The sequence below is a fragment of the Vulpes vulpes genome, chromosome 9, assembly GCF_048418805.1.
Source record: "Vulpes vulpes isolate BD-2025 chromosome 9, VulVul3, whole genome shotgun sequence".
Taxonomy (NCBI): Eukaryota; Metazoa; Chordata; class Mammalia; order Carnivora; family Canidae; genus Vulpes; species Vulpes vulpes.
Genome location: NC_132788.1, coordinates 71,130,624 through 71,151,966, shown reverse-complemented (window position 1 = coordinate 71,151,966; position 21,343 = coordinate 71,130,624). Strand labels below are relative to the sequence as shown.

General features: G+C 35.6%; 1 protein-coding gene across 4 annotated transcripts in view; it reads right to left on the bottom strand.

Annotated features, from left to right (window-relative positions):
* Window positions 1–422: 422 nt before the first annotated feature.
* CNTN3 (contactin 3) overlaps window positions 423–21,343 on the bottom strand; it is a 326,552-nt gene continuing 305,631 nt past the window's right edge. For all 4 annotated transcript variants that reach the window (XM_072720423.1, XM_072720424.1, XM_072720422.1 and 1 more), the window contains 4 exons: window positions 20,019–20,202; window positions 5,000–5,112; window positions 4,250–4,418; window positions 423–2,382 (listed from right to left, as the gene is read on the bottom strand). In XM_072720423.1, the coding sequence (XP_072576524.1) occupies window positions 2,282–2,382; window positions 4,250–4,418; window positions 5,000–5,112; window positions 20,019–20,202 (567 nt within the window). In that variant the 3' untranslated portion in view covers window positions 423–2,281. The remainder of the gene's footprint in view (window positions 2,383–4,249; window positions 4,419–4,999; window positions 5,113–20,018; window positions 20,203–21,343) is intronic.

The following is a 21,343-nucleotide window of genomic DNA, read 5'->3' as shown; positions in this document are numbered from 1 at the left end:
TTTTCCAGAGTAAAGATCCTGCCTTAAACTGCTGTTTTAACTAAGTCAGTAGGGTATAAAAATAATTTTAAAAATATCCCCTTAGGGGCATCTGGGTGGCTCAGTGGTTGAGACAAGTCTTTGGCTCAGGTCATGATCCTAGGGTCCTGGTATCAAGTCCCAAATCAGGCTCTCTACAGGGAGTCTGCTTCCCTCTCTGACTGTTTCTCTGCCTCTCTTTCTGTGTCTCTCATGAATAAATAAATTAAATCTTAAAAAAATAGAAAAAGTTAAAAATATCTCCTTAGAAGATGGAAAGACTAAACTTTGACTGAAAAATATAAGAAATGATAGCATCAGCATAACTATTATGATGCCCTCCCATTCCCCCCACCCCTTAAAATATGCTTTTTTACCATACCACAATTAATCATGCATGAGCATTTGATTGTTATAAATTTTATTCGAATAATAGAAAATAATACATACAGATAACCATAGGATACACACACAGAATTCAAAGATAAACTTTATACTTTTCAATATGAAACGAAGTACATATCTCATGGAGATATATTGCTACAAATGCCAGGAAACAATAGAATAATCATCTTGAAAATGGAAAGTATAGGAACATATTATCAGAATTACTAAATAATAAAAAGGTACAACTTCATTACGTGTAGCATAAAATACAGGTATTGGAGAAAGTGTTTCCCCACTTTTTGACTGGAAATAACAATGGACATATGAAATCTACTAGTCATTCAGATTTTTTCTAGATATATACAGTATATACAGACGTTGCAGAGAAAGTTCTAAATCTTTTTCTCCTTTGTGTGTAATGACTTTATCTTAAATGTAATATTTAAATGTAAAGTAACATTTTATGACGGTATCAGAATTTTGCTAATTTTTATGCTTTTTTGATATCTGAACTGTTGGCTTCAAATTCTGATATCTTTGTAAAGAAGAACAAGTTCCTGCAAAATGTGAAACTGGTAGGAAAGAGGTAAAAAATTGATTTTGCAATGTCTAACACTCAATCTGTCGATTTTCATATATTCTTTACATATTGCTATGAAGTCATGTCTTCAACAATCTTTTGAAAACCACATATTGAAAGACTGAGTCATACATATCAAAGTCAGCAGCATTGCCATGGTTCTATTACAAATTTAACTCAGGAACTAAAAAGCCTGCCAGACTCACTCTGATAGACGGTTGGATTTCATTAAAAAACCATCTCCACCATCCAAAAAAGAGACGGTCCCTTAATGGAATCAGAAATTGGAAATGAAGAATTGTGTGAATTTTGTTTAATATTTGAGTTGAGATTCAAGTCATTCCTTATTCTCTCCACCATGTTTTAATAAAACCTGAAAGCTTGTTCATAGGTGTGAAGGAAACAATTACTTTTTAATTTTTTTAATATTTGAGAAAGAATAAAATGTGATAATTTCAGTTTCATAATATTATTGGAAAAAAAAAAGAAAGCATTACCCATAATAGAATGCAAACTTTAAAAAAGCCACTGGTCCTTATGACTTTTACATGGTTAAGTAAATTCATACTAATATTTTGCACAGATTCAGCGTGTTAAAGGTAACAGAACACTTTCACATTTCCTTCTTTATCTGTTAACAATGTATGGGGCAGGGGCAGATGCGAGGTATTGTTTCCACATTTTCTAGATGAAAAATTGAGAGCTAGAAGAGCAAGGTGATTTGTAAAGAATCTCACAACTTTGTTATACTTAAACAAAACAGCACTGTTCCCACCTCTGGTGTAGCATTTTCCAACATTCTTTTGAATCACATGCACCCTCTTCCAAACAAGGTAATGTAAACAGGTAAAAATGTATTTTCAGCCTTGAATATTTCAAGTGAACATTTCAGAATAATACTGATTAAGTCTTCTGAGCAAAGCTGTTGTAATGGGAAAATAACATTTGGACTAAATGAGATTTTCTACATTAACAAACAAACGTGTGTGCATATGTGTGCGTATACATGAGAGCAAGTGAGTCTATCCATAGGCAGTGCTTAAAATCATAGCTTACGAAGATCTTTATCAAAAGTCTAATGTAGGTAATATGTAAATTCCTTTGGTTTATCAAGTAAATATTAAGGCATTTCAGATTCCCCTAAAAAGATTTACTGTTTTTTATTATATTCATATTTTACCTATAGAAAGTTAAAAATACAGAGTTGAAAAAAAACATGCATAATCACTGCATTTCATGAAAGTACTTTTTTTGTAACCAATTAACTTTCTAGTAAATAATTTAAAAAAGTTACTATCACCACAAGGCATTTACAATAAAGAACAATACTACAGGTATATAACTTGACACAGCGTGGACATTTGAGATGGCTGAAGTAGAACCTCTTGCATCCATATCTGTCAAAAATGATAAATAACTCATTAATAAGGACTGTATCAATATAAATAATCAGGGCAAAAGCAACGCCTCTCTATCAGAATCAAATCATACCATGAACCTAACCTAAACCCCCAAGTTATTAGCCCTCATATTATTTATCAATGTAGTATTGTATTACTTGCCAAAAACATCTCTGAAACGCTCATATACTTAAGGTTTTTAAAAAAACAAATCTAGGCTTTGTTCATTTAGTATTATTTAACTTTAATTGAAATTGCAAAAACAACTTAATCATTTTGAAAACAATTATACTCTATTACTGACAATTTTGAGATAATTCAATGGTTTAATTAAAGAAAGCTTTATTGGATAAGAGTTTGGAAAATCTGTGTTTCTACTTTATGCATTTCTAGATAAATTATTTGGCATAATATAAAACATCATCTTTTTAAAAAAGAGGCAATCAATAAAAAGCTCCATTTTCCTGAGATGGCCTTGTCTGCTCTAGTCTTTGCAAGCTCAGCAGACGGCACATGTCAGACGGAAAGGCTACTTTTGATTCAGCAGCCCTCAAAATGCAAAAAATAGTGTCTGTCCCTGCAAAGGCGAAGAACCTACTCCTTGCACTTACACTCTGGCCCTATTATAATGTGAACTCTACATCTTGCCCTATTCTAGGAATAAGAGAACATATCTTAATTACTTTAAAACCTAATATAATAATCATAACAAGCTTAAATTTCTAGTTTTGCTCTATTGAAGTGCATACAGTTTTTTAAATGTCTATAGTCTGAAATAGTTTTTATAGATTTTAATGCTGTGGAACTCTGTTCTGAGATAAAAGCTTCCCATTTTCTTGGTATAGTTTAGCTATTTGTTTGTTTCAGTCTAAGTGTGGCAGTCTACATGATTTCATGTAAAGATACACTTCTTTCAAGTTTCCATACCCCTCTTTCTCGTTACTTCCTAATGATGTCAGTCATTTTGTTTTTTAAGATGAAAGAGAGAGCTTTTAATTTTACACCCAAGATTATAGACTAGGTCAAGCCCAATGACACAGGGAACAAAATTACTTATGTCACTGAGAGCTACAGAATAGAATATGAAGACAAGACAGCTTCTACTCTACTTAACTGAGGTCCCCAAACTCCAGACTTGAGATTTGAAAGAATAAATGAAGTTTCTTCTACCGTTGTCACTGATTAAATATGAAAGTGAGCCTGTTTCCCTTCACTCTAAAAGTGTAATTTCTATAGTAAAGTAAGTATAATTTGGATTTTAAAAGGAAAAGTTAGTGTGAACTTCCTTTGAAATCAGAAACGAATTACTTTTTTTTAAGAAGTGTCTTTTGGTTTGGCCAAGCAGTTTATGACCTTCACAATATTAAATTTTCCATTTTTTGGCAGCAGCTCTTCCTACCCACAGGTCCTATCCCTGTGCTTTAATAAAACCACCATTTTGAAAAAAAATTTGAAAAGTTTTTTAAAGAATTAGTAAGATTCATGTATAATTCTAGGAGGCAAACAAAGATCTTAAAAATAGTTTGTAAGTTTAACATTATTCTTGTGAAATGCTTAAGAAATTCTGTTCTTTACAGGTAATCCAAAGGCAAATTTAGGCATAACTCATAAGAAGGAAAAAAATTCAACTTGATAAAGTTCTGCTAAATATTTTTCGATGTCTTTTCTATTTGTTATCTTTCTTCATATTTTGTATCACTCTTGAGAATTTTCTCTTAGCCTCATCTCTCATATTCCAAAAACTTCTTAGCATTCAGATGGAGGACATCATGGGGAAAAAATAGACAGAAGGGCATTAATTCATTCTTAGGGCTCATAACTCTGATGTTATCAATAAAGTAAGTGTTGAGTTTGACCAACTTACTGGTTATTCTTGGAATCCTGATCTGTTCGCTACTGGTTCCATCCCCTCCATCAGTGGTGGCCTTAACTTCAATAATGTAGTCCTCTTTAATGGGCAATAAAAGTTCTGCTGAAGTTTTATTTGTGTTTAGCACTTGCACATTATTTTGACTGCTAGTCCTATAGAAAACCTAAAATGAATGAACAAATACATTTATAATTCTTAGATTGCCTACTCTTACTGTTTTTCATAGAACTGATTACACTGATGTCAACTCACTTATATTGTTTTGTTATAGTCACCAGAATACAAGTTCAATTCCTCGCTCTTTTCATAGGTCTTAAACTGGGAGTTAGTACATACTAGAATCATCAAGTCCTCAAAATCAAGAGTCCAGCTGCCTTGGGCATTTGTAAGGTTGGAGAGATGGAGCAAACCTCTACTGTACTGATTTTGAAAGCCAGACCAACAGGTTAGAGCCAACAATTTCCGTTGTTTTTTAAATACTATATGAGCGACCATCAGAAGTAACTAATTAACATCATGAACAATTTACAGAGATTTTGTTCAAAATCACTTCATGACCAGAATTACTTCCCTTAAATTTATATTTAGAAATCAGATATTGGGGGGAATATCCTTTTTATAAAAAGTTTGATATTTCTTTGTCAAAATCAGATTATGGCAACCATATTATCACAGTTGGAAAAATCATTCAAACCCAGCTTCCCTTGCCAGGAATAGGAAAAGAAATCATTGCAAATAACTTACTTTATAACCCGTTACTTCTGATTCATTCTCCATTGCTTTAACTTGTTCCCAATTAAGTAACACTTTAGTGTCTGTAGCATTCCAAACAACATTTCCTGGTGGCTGACTGGGAGCTTGAAATGCAAAATGATAAATTAAAACAGATTTGAACAGAAGTGATACTTTACATAGAACAGATAATGACAGTCATAGAAGACTTATAGAAGTATAGCAAAATCTCTTCGGTAATATGTTGCATATATGTATATATAGGTGGAATCAGAAAAAAAATGAAGAGTAGCTAAATGTCCTTTAAAAAAGCTTTTTCAAGGGGCATCTGGATGGCTTGGTGGTTGAGCATCTGCCTTCGGCTTAGGTTGTGATCCTGGGGTCCTGGGATCGAGTCCTGCATAGGGCCTGCTTCTCCCTTCTGCCTACATCTCTGCCTCTCTCTGTGTGTGTCTCTCATGGATAAATAAATAAAAGCTTATAAAACAAAAATACTGTTCAATTAAATTGTGAGATAATTCATTTCATCATAGTCATCACATCTTTTAGGACATTTCTTAATTGTGGCTGAGGGTCCTCTTCTGGAAACCTGTCCATAGTGGAGATAAGGAAATTCCTTTATCCACCACTAGAGGGATGCTTGTTGATTTACCAAGAAAGGCAGGCTGTGTGACCCACTTTGACACATCCGGAGGCTGAGAGAAATTGCCAACTGAGCAGATTAAAGATGCACAAAATGAAGTGTGGATGATTTTTAAGCCAGCGTTGTGTGATGAGATAGGCAAAATGGGAGGCAATCAAAGATAAGGGTTACTCATATTTATTCCCATGAAGTAATAGCTATTCATGTGAAAAATTGCAGCAGAGAGTCTATATTTCACTCTTCGTTTTCCAAGTTTTAAATCAATTTTTGAGAAAAATAAGGCAAAGCCCTAAAACATTAATGAGAATTCCATTAGATAATGAATGAAATTCTCTGAGGTTGGAAAAACTTGGATTCATAGCTTAGTTCTCTCTCACGAGCACCAGACAGCATAGTCATGCTGGGGCAAGGGGGTTCAGCGACAGCACAGACAGGACATTAAAATTCAGTTTCCTGTCAAGCACAAAACAAACACAATATTATCCATTTGGCCACAGCATCGCAATTGCCCAAAGCAGTGCTGAAATATGTTGTACTTGTGGATTTAGCTGCAGAATGTGATCTGGTTAACTGAATTTGTAATGGGAAAATGATATAAAATATTGGCTATGCAGAGAAATTTCTAAACATCATTGACTCATGCCACGAGGGAAAGACGGCTGAATTTACAGATGGGAAGAGCTCTCAGATACATTTATGTGACTAATGACACCAAACAAGATTGTATTCCCTGCAGATTCTTTTGCTGCGTGTCTGCTCTTTCACACTATTCTATGCTGCCTTTGAAATGTTGCGATCTGGCATTAGCAATGACTTGAGGTCAGCTCAGAGAGCTGAAGCTGCACAGCTCTGATAACAAAAATATGTTTAACGGCAGTTGCTTAGGGTTTAAATACTGTTGACCACGTTCTGGTGACTCAATCCAAATGATATGAATGCAGAGTGTTAGAACATTTCCCCCAAGTCTGTGATTTCCTGCATCCTGACAGTACTATAACAGGACAGGTTCTGTTGGATGTGGTGCAGAGCACAGCCAGCATGGTCTGTTCTACCAAAAGCTGTGTGTGCTTAGAGATTACAGGAAACTTGAGTAATTTTGGTTGAATCATCTCTTCCAACACTAGGCTTGTAGAAGAGATGAAGTGCAAGTGTAACATTGAGGCTTATCTTGTATCAGTCCAAAAACAGATGAATGAATTCAGCCTGAATCAAATACTTTTTGAATAAACAGAAAGAAAGAAACAGGAAAAGGGAAAGGAAGAAAAAAATTAAGGTTTGTTCTGGGTCTGATTACTCTTATTCTGAATCATATCAGTGTTTCCTGAGCCTCAGATAATCATGTACCACTTTCATAACTTTTGCTATCTTTAAAAAGAAGACTAGATTTAAAAAAAAAAAACAACACCATATAAACATCTACCTTTAGCTTCATCACAAGCACTAATACACAATCATGGGCTTAATATGCTACTGACATTCTTAAGGTACTCTCTAAAATAAATGAGGCATTCTTAAATTTAAAAAAATTGTGAACCACCTTTAAATCATCTCTCTTACTACTAATAATAAGGATAAATGGTGGATTATTAATCACCACTAATAAGAATTTTCCATCATCTGGAAAATTCTACACCAAATAAGTTTTCCTTCTATGTTCAAAATCCTATTATTGTTAGTAACTAAATGCTTATTAAACATTTATAAGATGGGCTACGCAGGGTGCCCGGGTAGCTTAGTTGGTTAAGTGGCTGTCTTCAACTCAGGTCATGATCTCAGGGTCCTGGGAGGTCTGTGCTCAGCAGGGAGTCTGCTTCTTCCTCTCCCTCTGCCCCTCTTCCTGCTTGTGCTCGCTCTCTCTCTGTCTCAAATAAATAAAATCTTTTAAAAAAACATAATATGGGCATGGTAAAATGTGCTTTTATATAATATAATTTACTTCATTCTCATTGCATTATAATAACATCCATTTCTGTACATGGCTAATCTGGACCCAGAGACTTAAAAACAACTGAACACTCATGTTTACATCAGCATTATTCACAGTAGCCAAAAAGTGGAAGCAATCTAATTGTCTGTCAAGAGATGAATGGATAATCAAAATGTGGTATATACATAAAATGAAATATTATTCAGCCTTAAATAGGAAGGAGATTTGCTAACACATATTACAATATGGATGAACCTTGAGGATATTACAGAAAGTGAAATAAGCAGGTCAAGAAAAGGGAAATTCCGTATGATTCCACTTACATGAGGTACCTAGAGCAGTCAGATTTATAAAGACAGAAAGGGGAATAGTGCTTGCCAGGGACTGGTGGTTGGGAATGGGGAGCTGTTTCATGGGAACAGAGTTTCCGTTTTTAAGATGAAAGACTTCTAGAATGAGTTATACAACAACCAATCTTAACACTACTGAAGTATACATTTAAAAATGGGTAAGATGGAAAATTCATGTTATGTGTATTTTTACCATAATTAAAAATTAAAAGCAAGAACTTACTAAGCTACACAACTGGTCAGAGATATTATGTGGATTCAAACAAGCTCTGATTAATTCCAAAGTCCATGCTGCCCATATTATATTGTGCAGAGTACCTGAGACCTTATTTAACTTCCAAGTAACTGATCACAGATTTATAGATGATGTGAAAATGAATATTAAACAAGAATGTCACAAGAATGTCACAACCTCCACCTTCACAGAAATGTTTTCCCTGCTATCTCAAACTAAAGTGGGGCCTCTTCTTCAGATATTAGGTCCTTTCTTCATAATCCTCATCAAATCTATATTTTACATTTTGTTGTGGTTTTATTTTTATTAACATCCAGTTTTCCCCCTATAAGATCCTTGTAAGCAGAGACAATATCCAGTAAGGTCTATGACACAGAGAAATCAATATGGTAGATCACTGGCCCAACGCCTTGTCAAGGGTAGAGAGCAAATTAGAATTTTGTATATGACTGATGTTTTAATGTAAAAAGCACAAACTCAAGTATCAAGGAATCACTTTTACAGTGTTATCAAAAAATAAGTTCAATCCATTTCTTTTGTGTTCCCAAGGAATGATTCATGCAATGAACATTCTAAATAGGGTAAAGATTCAGAGTAAGCATTAGTGAAGTAATTTCCTATGGTGGCAACAGGACAACATTTGGCTGGCCACACTTCTCAAATGCAGCACATCAGATTTCGAAATGAATTGCCTAGCTACATGATTAAAAGTTCTCTAAGACATCCCCCAAAATAGTATACAATTTACAAAGACAAAACTGGGACAGTTAACACTCATTGATCATCACCTTTGAAACCTGCAAAAGAAAGTGTGTTAAGGGTTAAAGAAAAAATGAATAAGGAGGTGACAACATCTGGAATAGCTTTTGAAAGACAAATTGTGATTTTTAGATATAGACGCGAAAGAGGGAAAGGTATCCTGCATAGGGATAAACATGTGTGAAGGCACAAATGCAGGAAATAGCAAGGTACAGTGGGGAGCTCAGAAGTTCTGACTGGTTACAAGGTTATGGGGAGGAGAAGGGAGAGAGCAGATGCAGCTTAAGGAGCAAGTAGGAGGAGGCCTGGGTAGCTCAGTCGGTTAAGTGTCTGCCTTCGACTCAGGTCATGATCCCAGGGTCTTGGGATAGAGTCCTGTGTCTTTCTGCTCAGTGGGAAGTCGGCTTCACTTCTTTCTCTCTCCCCCCCCTGCCCTGCCCCCCACTTGTGTGTGCACAGGCATGCTCGCTCTCTCTCTCTCTCTCTCACTCTTTCTCTTAAATAAATAAATAAATCTTAAAGAAAAAAAAAAAAAACAAAAACAAAAAGAGAGGCAAGTAGGAACCAGATGCTGAAAGGTTCCAAAGAAACCAGAAGAAGAATTTTTCTGTAGGCAATTAGGAAGGCATTAAATAAATGAAAGTAGGAAAATGATACTACCAGGTTCGGTTTCCTAGATCTTTGTGGGAACAGAGGGAAAGGAGGAGAATCTTAGTGGGCATTCTGTTGGGAGAACATAAGTAGTGCTTCATGTAAGAGAGAATAAAGGTCTGTTAACATGAAGATGATTATAGAGGACCTGGAGGGATGGGACATGAAATTTGTGTAGACGCAACAAATTATGATGACTGACATCATATAGGTGCTGGCAATAAAAAGCAAAGCTAGGATACCTGGGTGGCTCAGCGGTTGAGCATCTACCTTTGGCTCAGGGCGTGATCCTGGAGTCCAAGATCAAGTCCCACATTGGGCTCCTTGCAGGGAGCCTGCTTCTCCCTCTGCCTATGTCTCTGCCTCTGTCTGTCTCTCATGAATAAATAAATAAATCTTAAAAAAAAAAAGCAAACCTAATTCTAGCTGATGACACAGACCTTGAGGAATAATGTCTCCACCTGGCATGTTTTTCACTATATAATTAAGAACTATTTACGTATTAGGGATCCTTCCGAGTACAGTAAGCAATGAGATAAACATGTTCTCTGACTCTAACCATAGGCCATATCAGTGGTTCCCAAGGATCCACATTTCTTCCACTAGAGATGATTTTAAGTGGATGACATTTTTAATTGGAAATATGTACACACTTTCATGATAGATTAAAAAAAATCTGTCACATCCAATTCTTGACTGACAGATGTAATTCTTTTGGATGAAGCCAATATTGATACATCTGTGGTAATCTACTTCACACACAACACACAGATCATTAAAACTAGGTTCTAATTAATGATACAGAACAAAGGCGGTTATGCAAACACAAATAACTTGTATGTTTCCAGCTGCACACAGATGTCTGCTAAGCATCCCAAAATACAGAGTGACAATTCCAACTAACTGACCTAAGGGAATATTTAATACAAATAATTCATCTTAAACCAAGTGATCAAGAAAAGAATATCACTTTACTAATAATAGTCACAAATACCCTGATTAATTCTTTGCAAAACTTATTCTCAGGTTTTACTTTTTTTTTTTTTGGAAATCAATTAGGTTTATTTTTCTTTGCATTTCTTTGTACTGTTTAATTTTTTAATTCAAATAATTGCTCCATTTTCATTTTATTAAAAATCTTAAAAAATCTTATAGCTACTATCTAATAATAAAGAATATTAGGCATTTTCTGTTTCTAGTAAATGTATAGTTGCCTTTTATTTCATTATTTTTAAAATATTTTATTTATTCATCCATGAGAGACACAGGCAGAGGGAGGAGCAGGCTCCATGCAGGGAGCCCGACGTGGGACTCGATTCCGGGTCTCCAGGATCACACCCTGGGTTGAAGGTGGCACTAAACCGCTGAGCCACCCAGGTGTCCTGTATAGGTGCCTTTTAAAATAAATATATTTAACTATTAAATCTATAAGGAAAATAATAATACAGGTTGTTTGGGTTGGTGGCTAAACTCATGCAAATATCGAGGGACTGGAGATGGCAAAACGCTGGGCAGATTAGGAACAGGTTGAGTTTGCTCAATGCATGAACCAACCTTCTCTTTAGCAATTTCATTCCCATTTGTGGTTTACATCGTCACCAAATTCAGTTACCTTGTATTGAGCCTTCAATGCCCTCTTCCATCTTCAAAGAGTCAAACCTGAAGCAGGAACTCTTTGCTTCTACAATCTCTTAAAAGGCTGCCTACCCTCCTGTGCCAGGAGTCATCTTGTAACAGGCACAGAAACAATCTACCTCGTTTACTTCAGACAAAGGTCTGAAAGCATTGTGGCCAGTTACAAGGCACATGTCCTGAGCTACTTGCTTAACCCAACAGAAGCCACAGTGTCTCAACTCTAAAAGAAGAAGAGCTTGGAGAGCAACTGTTAGATGAAAACCCACAGGAGAGTGGAATCACTTTACAACTATAAAACCTCAAATCGGAAGTTGCAACCTGAAAGTGCATTAGACAGCCTGCAAACTTTTATTTTTTATTTTTTTGGTCTAACCCCCGGTACTTCAATTTTGTTTAGTTGCCGACATTTAAAACTCAGGAGGTTATTTTAAGTTCTGGATTTTTTTTTTTAAATTTTATTTATTTATTTGAGAAAGAGCACAAGAGGAGAGGGAGAGGCAGACTCCTTGCTGAGCAGAAAGTAACATGGGGCTTGATCCCAGGATCCTGAGATCACGACCCAAGTGGAAGGCAGACGACCAAATGACTGACGCATGCAGACACCCCTAAATTCTGGATTTTTGATTGCAGATTGCTCGTGCAGTATCAGATTGGAAAGAATGGGGCCTACTCTGATGGATAGAGAGAACAGGCTGGACCTAAGATGGCCCAGCCACACTTCCCTGATCATTTATACCTGACAGCCACTGAAGGTATCCGACTTTACATTTCTCTTTAAAAATAAATACTGGGATCCCTGGGTGGCACAGCGGTTTGGCGCCTGCCTTTGGTCCAGGGCGCGATCCTGGAGACCCGGGATCGAATCCCACGTCGGGCTCCCAGTGCATGGAGCCTGCTTCTCCCTCTGCCTATGTCTCTGCCTCTCTCTCTCTCTCTCTGTGTGACTATCATAAAAAAAAAATTAAAAATAAATACTAGTTTTGGCAGGCGGGGGTGGTGGTGGTGGTGGTGGTGGTGTTATGTGTCTGGGTGGCTCTGTCAGTAAGAAAAACCAACGAAAACTAATTCAATTTTAGTAGAAAGACAGCATATTACTATATAGCACAACACTAATTGGCAGGCTGCAAAATTATTTCAGTAATTTCAAATGCTGTAACAAAAATTATTCATTGAAGGCTTTTATTATTGTTGTTCTTCAACCACCCATCATGATATCCTCTGTGTATTTGATTCATAGACTCCTCAAAGTCAGCTTTATAGATTTTACTTAGTCTGCAGCCTCTTGCCTATGAGTAAGTGATAATTATAAGGCTGTTGACAGGATGAAGCTAGGAATATAAGGCATATTTACCAGTAGGAAAATGATTAAATTGTGGTGTATTATCACAATCGAATATAATACATACACTAACCTATTTATGAAAAACTGTTAATGACCATGGGATTTGCTATGATGTATAGGTAACTAATACACAGCATACTTCCAATACACAAGGCAGACATTCTATAGAATATAAGCCTGAAAAGAAAGTCCAACAATTAATGGTGATATTTCTGAATAGACAGAATTATGAGTGATTTTTATTTTCTTCTCTTCAGTTTTCTTTTTTCTCAAATTTTCAACAATAAACATGTTTTCTTTTATATAATAAAAAATAGAGGTTGTTAAAATTAAGAATATTATTTTCCAGAATTTTCAATAGTGATATTTTCATAGTGGTGATGGTGAAACTGGCATTTACTTTCAAAATCTGGAATTTTAAGAACATATAGAATTTTAAGAACATGTTTGCTATGATTAATTATGGAATATTCAATAGATATCTCAATTTTTTTTCTTGCCTCCTTGATGATAATGAAGTGACCTAGTGGTAAGTGGTTGTTCTCACCAGTAGCTAGAAACCGTATTTTATAGTTGGAGTTCAGTTGAGTTGAACATTAACATTGGTCATGAAACTGCTTAAACATGTGACATTGTACAGGGATCAGGTAATGAAAAGATACTTTCTCCCAAATAATGAGACATATTTGTTTAGGAACCATTAGAATTATTACAAATAAACAAATGACTAATAATAGGAAGCTGACTCAATGTTTAACTATACAATAAAAACATCTACTTTTTTTTTTTTTTCAAAAACATCTACTTAACTCATCTGAAACTCAGAAAAGACTTTTCTTGGGGTCTAACCTGGAATGTCAGAGAGGAAGATCTTTCTTTGTTTTAAATGACTGGAAATTTCCTTGACCTAAATCTTTCCTTCTTTGAATAATAAAAATAATACAATTTGTAAACTAGAAGTAAAAACATTAAAAAATTTCTAGAGAATTTGTAGGCAAGTGGAAGATTTCCAAAAAAGTGCCAAAGCTCCAACAAAGTAAAGTTCATAAGATTTACACATTTAGCCAGAGGAATGACTTGTTCTTTTATTAGCTGAAACTCCCTGACTGAATTCTGTTCAAGTTCAATATTACATTATTATCTTGTTTCAGAACTTACAAAATTAGAAATCATTTTGTTGAAGTCCATAGACAAAAAAACAAAAAACAAAAAACCAAAACAAAAACAAAGACAAAAAAACTCCATCGCTCCTAAGTCTGAGGAATATGCATTAGTGAACACTGTTTCTATAGCTGTCTCTGTGATTTGTGGTATATCCAACAATAACATTAAGTCACCTAGTGAGAAATTTCCTTTACTTTTCCTATTGGTTTGAAGAGAAAGATGGATTTGGGATACTAGGTCTTTAATATCTCTTAGATACTAATATCATAAACACAGAGGAAACAGGTTTAGAAGTTTGAATAGGCAAGAGCATGTTGCTAGTATTAAAAAAGTGGAGTGACTTATTTGTTAATTTTATTATTCTTATTGATTTTATTACTATTTGCCTTATTATTTTGTTAGCATCAATTTATGGCAATGATACTGGTTTCCATATTCAGTTTCCATTTTAGTTTTAAGTTTATAAAAGCAAAAATTACAAGCTACTTTTTAAAAAATAATACATTTACTTTTTATTGGTGTTCAATTTGCCAACATACAGAATAACACCCAGTGCTCATCCCGTCAAGTGCCCCCCTCAGTGCCCGTCACCCATTCACCCCCACCCCCCACCTTCCCCCCCTTTCACCACCCCTAGTTTGTTTCCCAGAGTTAGGAGTCTTTATGTTCTGTCTCCCTTTCTGATATTTCTTACCCATTTCTTCTCCCTTCCCTTCTATTCCCTTTCACTATTATTTATATTCCCCAAATGAATGAGAACATAAAATGTTTGTCCTCCGATTGATTTATTTCACTCAGCATAATACCCTCCAGTTCCATCCACGCTGAAGCAAATGGTGGGTATTACAAGCTACTTTTTAAGACAGACTGCCAAGTACATATTAGAGGAGACCCAAAGGAACGGCAAAAATTGAGAAGTCACGTATAAAAATTGGGAAACCTTGCTTTGATATCTTTCCTAAATCATAACTTAGAGTGGATAATTAGATAATTAAATTATACACATAAAACTCGAGAACTTCCAAATTGTGTATTTGAAATAGGAATATTCATTTCATTTTAAACCTCTGAAATATTCTGACTCATATTCTTTTAGTGTTTGTTTTACTCACATTACCTTTTCAATTCCTTAGAACACACTTAATTGGTTTCCTTAAATTTAGACAATTGATTTTAGCTCAGCTTATATGGATGAACATTCTACTTGCAAAAGCAAAAATCTCAAGGGCAAACCATTGTACCATTTAATATTATTCTGTTTTATCAAGTGGACATACATGTATAATCATCACTGAGGAAAAAAAATAGTATTCCCTTGTTCCAGGGTAAGGTCTGGGCCTGTGATTCAGGCCAGGCTAGGGAAGGTTTTCTATCAACTGATCATAACAACTGGTTCTGGGATGAGCCAAGAAGAACCATCCTTAGCTCTGAGTGGAGTTATCAGCAAGGAGTGGTCCACTTTTCCCAGGGTGTTTAGTTGATAGAAACAAGCCTTAAGGTGCAAATAGCAATACTTCTACCCTGAAAGGGGAATATGGTGAGAATGATTCCATCAGAGCCAAGAGATGGAGTGAGTCTTGTTTGTTCAACATCCATTATTGGACACCAACTATAATTACTTCAACACTGGAGAAAAAAGTCTGAGGAGAGAGTTATGATCAAAGTGGGTAAAATTTTTGCACTGAAGACCCTGTCTTCCATTCAAAGCAGGCTGGAGAGACAACAATCAAATAAACGAGGATGAGTTATAGAATGTGAGGTTGGTGTCAGTGCTCTACCCAAGAACAAAGCAGGGAAGGAGAAAGAGTGTCAGGAGATGAGAGATGCACTTTTAAATACAGTATATTAAATACAGTATATATTCAGGTGGCACTGAGCTGATACTTGAGCAAAGATCTGAAAGAGATGAGAGAATAAGCCCTGGATAGCTGGAGGAACTTTCTGGGCAGAGGGAACAGCAAATGCAGAGGCCCTAAAGTGAAAGTGGAGTGAGCGAAGACGAATATAGTAGGAAATAAGTCAGAGTGGGATTTGGAGGATGGATCATATAAAGCCTTGTTAAGCATTATAAGGATTTAGTATTTATCTGGAGTGAGATGAAATGGGACATCTTGAGCAACACTGGGGACTCTGGGAGACAGGGGTGAGGAGAAACTGAACAGAAAGTGGTCACTGCCCTGATCCATGTGAGGGATACTCCACCTTGCATCAGGGTGACAGCAGTGAAAGCAATGAGATGTGGTAGGTTCTTGCAGAGTCAGATTCTGAACCAGTTGTAGGGGATGAGAGAAAGAGAAGAGTTGAGGGTGATTCCAAGATTTTTGAGCTGAGAAACTGAAATACTGGGGTTTAATTTACTGAGACAGGAAATGTTGTAGAAAGGAGAGGTTCTAAATGGGGTGGATGGGACAGTCAAAAACTTAGTTTTAGAAATATTCAGTATGAAGTCTTAGTAGATGAATCTTGAGGATGTTGGTTGAGTGCCAAATCCATCCATACTGAAAGCCAGAATTACCACTTGACTTTTTAGTTATACAAAGCAGAATATTTGCCCTACAAATTCCTTCTTGCAATCTCTGAACATAAAATTCTCAATATGTTTCCTTTTAGAAGCCAAGAAATTTCATCATTTACATGCCATCTGCAATTTTTCCTCATCAGTGCCTTTAGAAACAAGATGTTCTTAAGAGTTAGCTCTCCTTGGGTTGCAAGTAACAGAGACCCATTTTAGATTACTTAAAGAGGCTAATTAGAGTTTAACTCAGAAATGCTTCCAAAAAACACAAGTATTTGGATATCAAAAATTAAGTGTTTAATGGAAGCTACAGCATTTAACTTGAGAATCCTTGTATTATTTTACATTAATCAAAAATAATCACCCAAGATCTGTATTGATATAAAGGCTTGCATACTAAATTCCATGATTACGAGTCCATGAAACTTGCACATTTTAAGCAAGATGGTAAAAGACTACATTAAGTGTTTTGAATTCACAATGTTCAGTCAAGAGGAAGTATATTTGATTAATAATAGTCCTTCAGGCTGGCCTGCTACTTTAGATTTCATTCATCCATTTAGCTACCCACTCAGTATTTAACACATGGTCTGTAGCACCATGCTGGGCACTAGGGCTGGATGAACAAGACACAGAAGGATTCTTTCCCCATAAAGTTTATAATCCAGAGGGGAAATCAGACAGCAAGAAAACAGTCAAAGATGTTATTTTAGTTCTTATGTCTGAAGTATGATGATAATTCTCTTTATATAGAGATAATCACAAAATCCTTACCAAAATTCTTATAGGATTTGAAGCTAAATCCAAAGTCAAAGGTTAGGATGACTATTAAGAGTTGCCAGTAACAGTAATAAGAACAATTTAATTTATATATATATATATCTATTTATTTATTTTTAAAGATTTTATTTATTTATTCATGAAAAGCACAGAAAGAGAGGCAGAGACACAGGCAAAGGAAGAAGCAGGCTCCATGCAGGGAGCCTGATGTGGAACCTGATCCCGGGACTCCAGGACCACACCCTGAGCCGAAAGGCAGGTGCTAAATCGCTGAGCCACTGAGGCATCCCCAAGAACAGTTTTAAGGGGTTCCATTTTACTTGCATTTTGGTATCTTTAAGGAAAATTATTAGCATAAAATTGAAATTTATCACATGCTTCTCATATCCAATCTTAGAATAATTAGGATTTCAATTATCTCTATCAATCTCTGACCCAATGTAAGAAATTTGTCCCTAATAACACTACAGATCAACAAGCAATTCCACTGAGTTGTAGAAATAAGAATGTATCACTTTCTGAAGGACTTTATTCAATTGTTGGAATTCCCATCAGACTACAGCTCCATGAGCAGAGGAATCCTGTCTAGCTTTGATCACATTACCCACATCCTAAGCATGGAGTAAAATCTAAAAAAACACTAATGTTAAATGAGACACAGATATTCTGATTATATGGATGAAAGAGAGGCTCGAAGAATTAAGACTTTGTATGGATTTGGATGTCTATCCTGCTACTAAGTCTGTGATCTCAGGGAAGTTAAATAACCTCTCTATGCCCCAGCATCCTCATCTCTAAAATGAGGCTACCATCAGCTTTGAAGTCATGGTGTTGCTGTGAGAACTGAGAATCAATATACAAAACATACTGAGAATAGTGACTGCAAATTGCTCAGTAAGTGTCAGTCATTAAGATCATAATCACCATCATTATTGTTGCATATTTCTACTTTAGATTGAGTGTTTATGTGTTACACTGAAATCATCAAAATTTCTTTTTAAAATTTTATTTCACTCATTGTACATTATCCTAATATTCTTATTATTTGTCTTTTCCTTATGTTTTACCAACTTAAGTTCTTCACTGATTCCACGATGATGTCATATTGTCTGTTATAATCATAATTTTTTAGCAAGTAATCATATCAATTATTAAGTCAGAGGGAAGAGCCAGATAAACTTGCTTGCATATATTCTTGCAATCAGAATTTTTGATTGATGCTGTGCTTTGAATACATAAATAATGATGTATATTTAAATCTTACTAATTCAGAATTGTTATTGAGAATACCAAACATATTTAGCGAGAAGTTCTAAACACAGAATATTTTCAGTTTAAATATTTCCAAACCCGTATACTCCTTGGTCTAACCCCTGAAATGTATTATGAGTAAGAGGTTGGGGTCAGGCTTCCCCTAGTGACTCGTGAAGGACAATACTGAATTATTCCATGAGTTGGCTGATTGTAAATGTATGTTACTGAAGATTTACAATGGTTTGTGCTAAACTTTTGCTCTGCAATCTCATTATATCAGCAAAATGGTAATTGAGTTCTCTTTTATACAGATAATTCAAACATGAACATGAACTTCGCTGATCAAATTAACACTGGCTAACTAAAATCTAAAGTAGTAGGGCAGCCCTGGTGGCTCAGCGGTTTAGCGCCACCTTCAGCCCAGGGTGTGATCCTGGAGACCAGGGGTGGAGTCCTGGAGACCTGGGGTTGAGTCCCGCATCAGACTCCCTGCGTGGAGCCTGCTTCTCCCTCTACCTGTGTCTCTGCCTCTTTCTCTCTCTCTCTCTCTCTCTCTGTCTCCCATGAATAAATAAATCAGATCTTTAAAAAAAATAAAGTAGTAGAATTATGTTTTATATATATTTTAACTTATCCACAAAGTTAGCCAGTGATATTCAGTTTTATATTATTGGTATTCTCAGCAATTTTATTTAACAAATGAATGTTCTCATAAAAATTTGAGAATTATATACAGATAGAGAAATGCATTACAGAAATCAAGCAAAATTAATGTCTCATTCCCATATGCAGCCAGTTAAGCAAACATTTTTACCGAGTTAATAAATTTTGAAAACAAGAAGAAAAATAATTTTCTGTTAATAAAAGTAATACATTATTGTGTTAAAAGTATTTCAACCTTCATGCCCATTTCCTTACCTGCACGATGTTAAAAATAATGATAGCTACCTCCTGTGGTAGTTAGGAAATTTAAATGTGGGAATACATCTAAAGCACTTGGGACATAGAGCATTCTCAATGCTATCAGCTATGATGATGACATGACAGAGACAATTCAAACAGTTGTACTACAAGAAGTTACTAACAAAATACAACGATTAAAAACATATCTGTGCTCTCAGCTTAACTGAAATATATGTGGGAGACTATAAAATTGCAAATTACTGATTTTCCTGTAGTGTAATTCAAAGCCAAGTTATGTATAGCTCATAATTGCAGCTTGTGAATTTACCTGTGAATACATAGCTAACAAAGGCTCAGCTTTGAAGGCAACTAACATCTCTGGTCAGATTTTTAAAAGTATTGGTATATACACATGGACCAACATCTTCTGGTGGTAACCTTTTAATGCACATTGGCATCTTTTAAATAAAGTAGGAAAGCAAAAAACAAGAAAATCACTCGACTCTCTAGTATGAAATTTAACTTATTCATGTTTACCAGAAATCCTCAAGCTTTGGGGAACTAAAAAAAAAAAAACCAAACAAACATGAAAGTAAACTAAGTTTATCACATTTTGAAAGAAAAATGGATAGATTTAACTAAACATCCCAACTAAGATTCTTCAAAAGGTACACATTTATTTTCACTTGGGGTTTCTATCTAATGATTCAGGGATATCACAAAGACAAAGATACATGTGACTGAATTTCCAAGGGTTTGGGGTTGGATTTGTAAGATTCAGTGTGCTTACTGACTTGGGTTGTCCATTTTAAATGATGAAGAAAGCTACCATAAATTACTTCCTTGCCATTGAAAAAATCAGAATATACGTACGAGTTTTCTTGGTGGTTGCATTCACTGTGGTGCTAAAGGGACCAGCCCCAGCACTGTTGTAAGCCCGGACAGCTGTGTAATATGCCAGGTTACTCTTCAAGCCACGGAGTCTGGCTGACGTCTCATTTCCTGCCACTTTCACTTTGCTTGATGATTCTTCTTCTCCGTTATTCCAATAGCGCACCTGGTGGACAGAAAAACATTAATTATGCGAAAGGTCGACACAAACAGTACTACATGAAGTGATTATACATGAAGTGATTTTCATGAAAATGGGTACTGTAATATATTTACATTCATCATTTATGCAACAAATGCTGGTTAAGGACCTCGTGTGTGCTAAGTGTTCCATTAGGTTCTGTTCCACAAAAGTGAGAGAAAAAGGATGGCAGCAGGAGACAGAAAATGAATAAGCACATGAAGAAGCCAGATAAAGTCAAAGAGAGTAAGTGCTTGACTATAGCTCATCAAGGGGAAAATGAGGGTGAAATCTTATTGAATACGGCAAGTGCCCCCCGCCTCCTTCTCAGGCCCTAACCAACCAGGTCCAAGCTCAAGACCAGAATGCTGGCAACTCTATTTAACCTCCACTCGATGGTAGAGGTTCCCTCCGGGAAGAAAGTGAACTGTCTGAGAAAAAAAAAGACTATCAAAAAGCCAGCTGGCCACTGGATTATCCTACAGTGATGGCCAGGTGTCAACAAGTCCACCTGCTCATGCAGAGCTGCTGAAGAGAAAAGGAAAGCAGTTAACACAGTTAAATTTAAGTATATGTTAACATGTTTTACTTGTATTTCATTATTCTGAATTGTGAAAATGATCCAAGATATTATATAAATGCATATATAGTATAAGGCATAAAAATAGGTTAATGAGAATATTTAATAAAAAAGAAAGAAGCATAGGAAAATACAATAAAAATCCATGTTTCCTATCTCCAGTTTTTGCTATAGTTCTGCTATGCTCTGATAGGAAGTTTGGATTACTATAAAGTAAAAGCAAAACCAACACAAACAGCAAAGCCATCAAAACCACCAAATGGTTCAGGAAAAGTACAGCCATTCCTCAAGAGAAGGCCAGATATTACCATTTAGTCCTGTAAAGCAGGGACCAGACACTTAACATAAATGTGTAAAGCACACTGGGTACATATTTTTTGCTTTCATAAAGAAATACATATGCTCTCTCCTGTTTTTCTTGCATCATGTGCCCTTTCTGTCTGACTTTCATTTATCTATTCTTGATAGTGAAATATGAAAACGGAAGACCATTTCTGTAATTTGTGTATGTCAACAGCTGTTCTAGCACAATGAAAATGGCAGTTG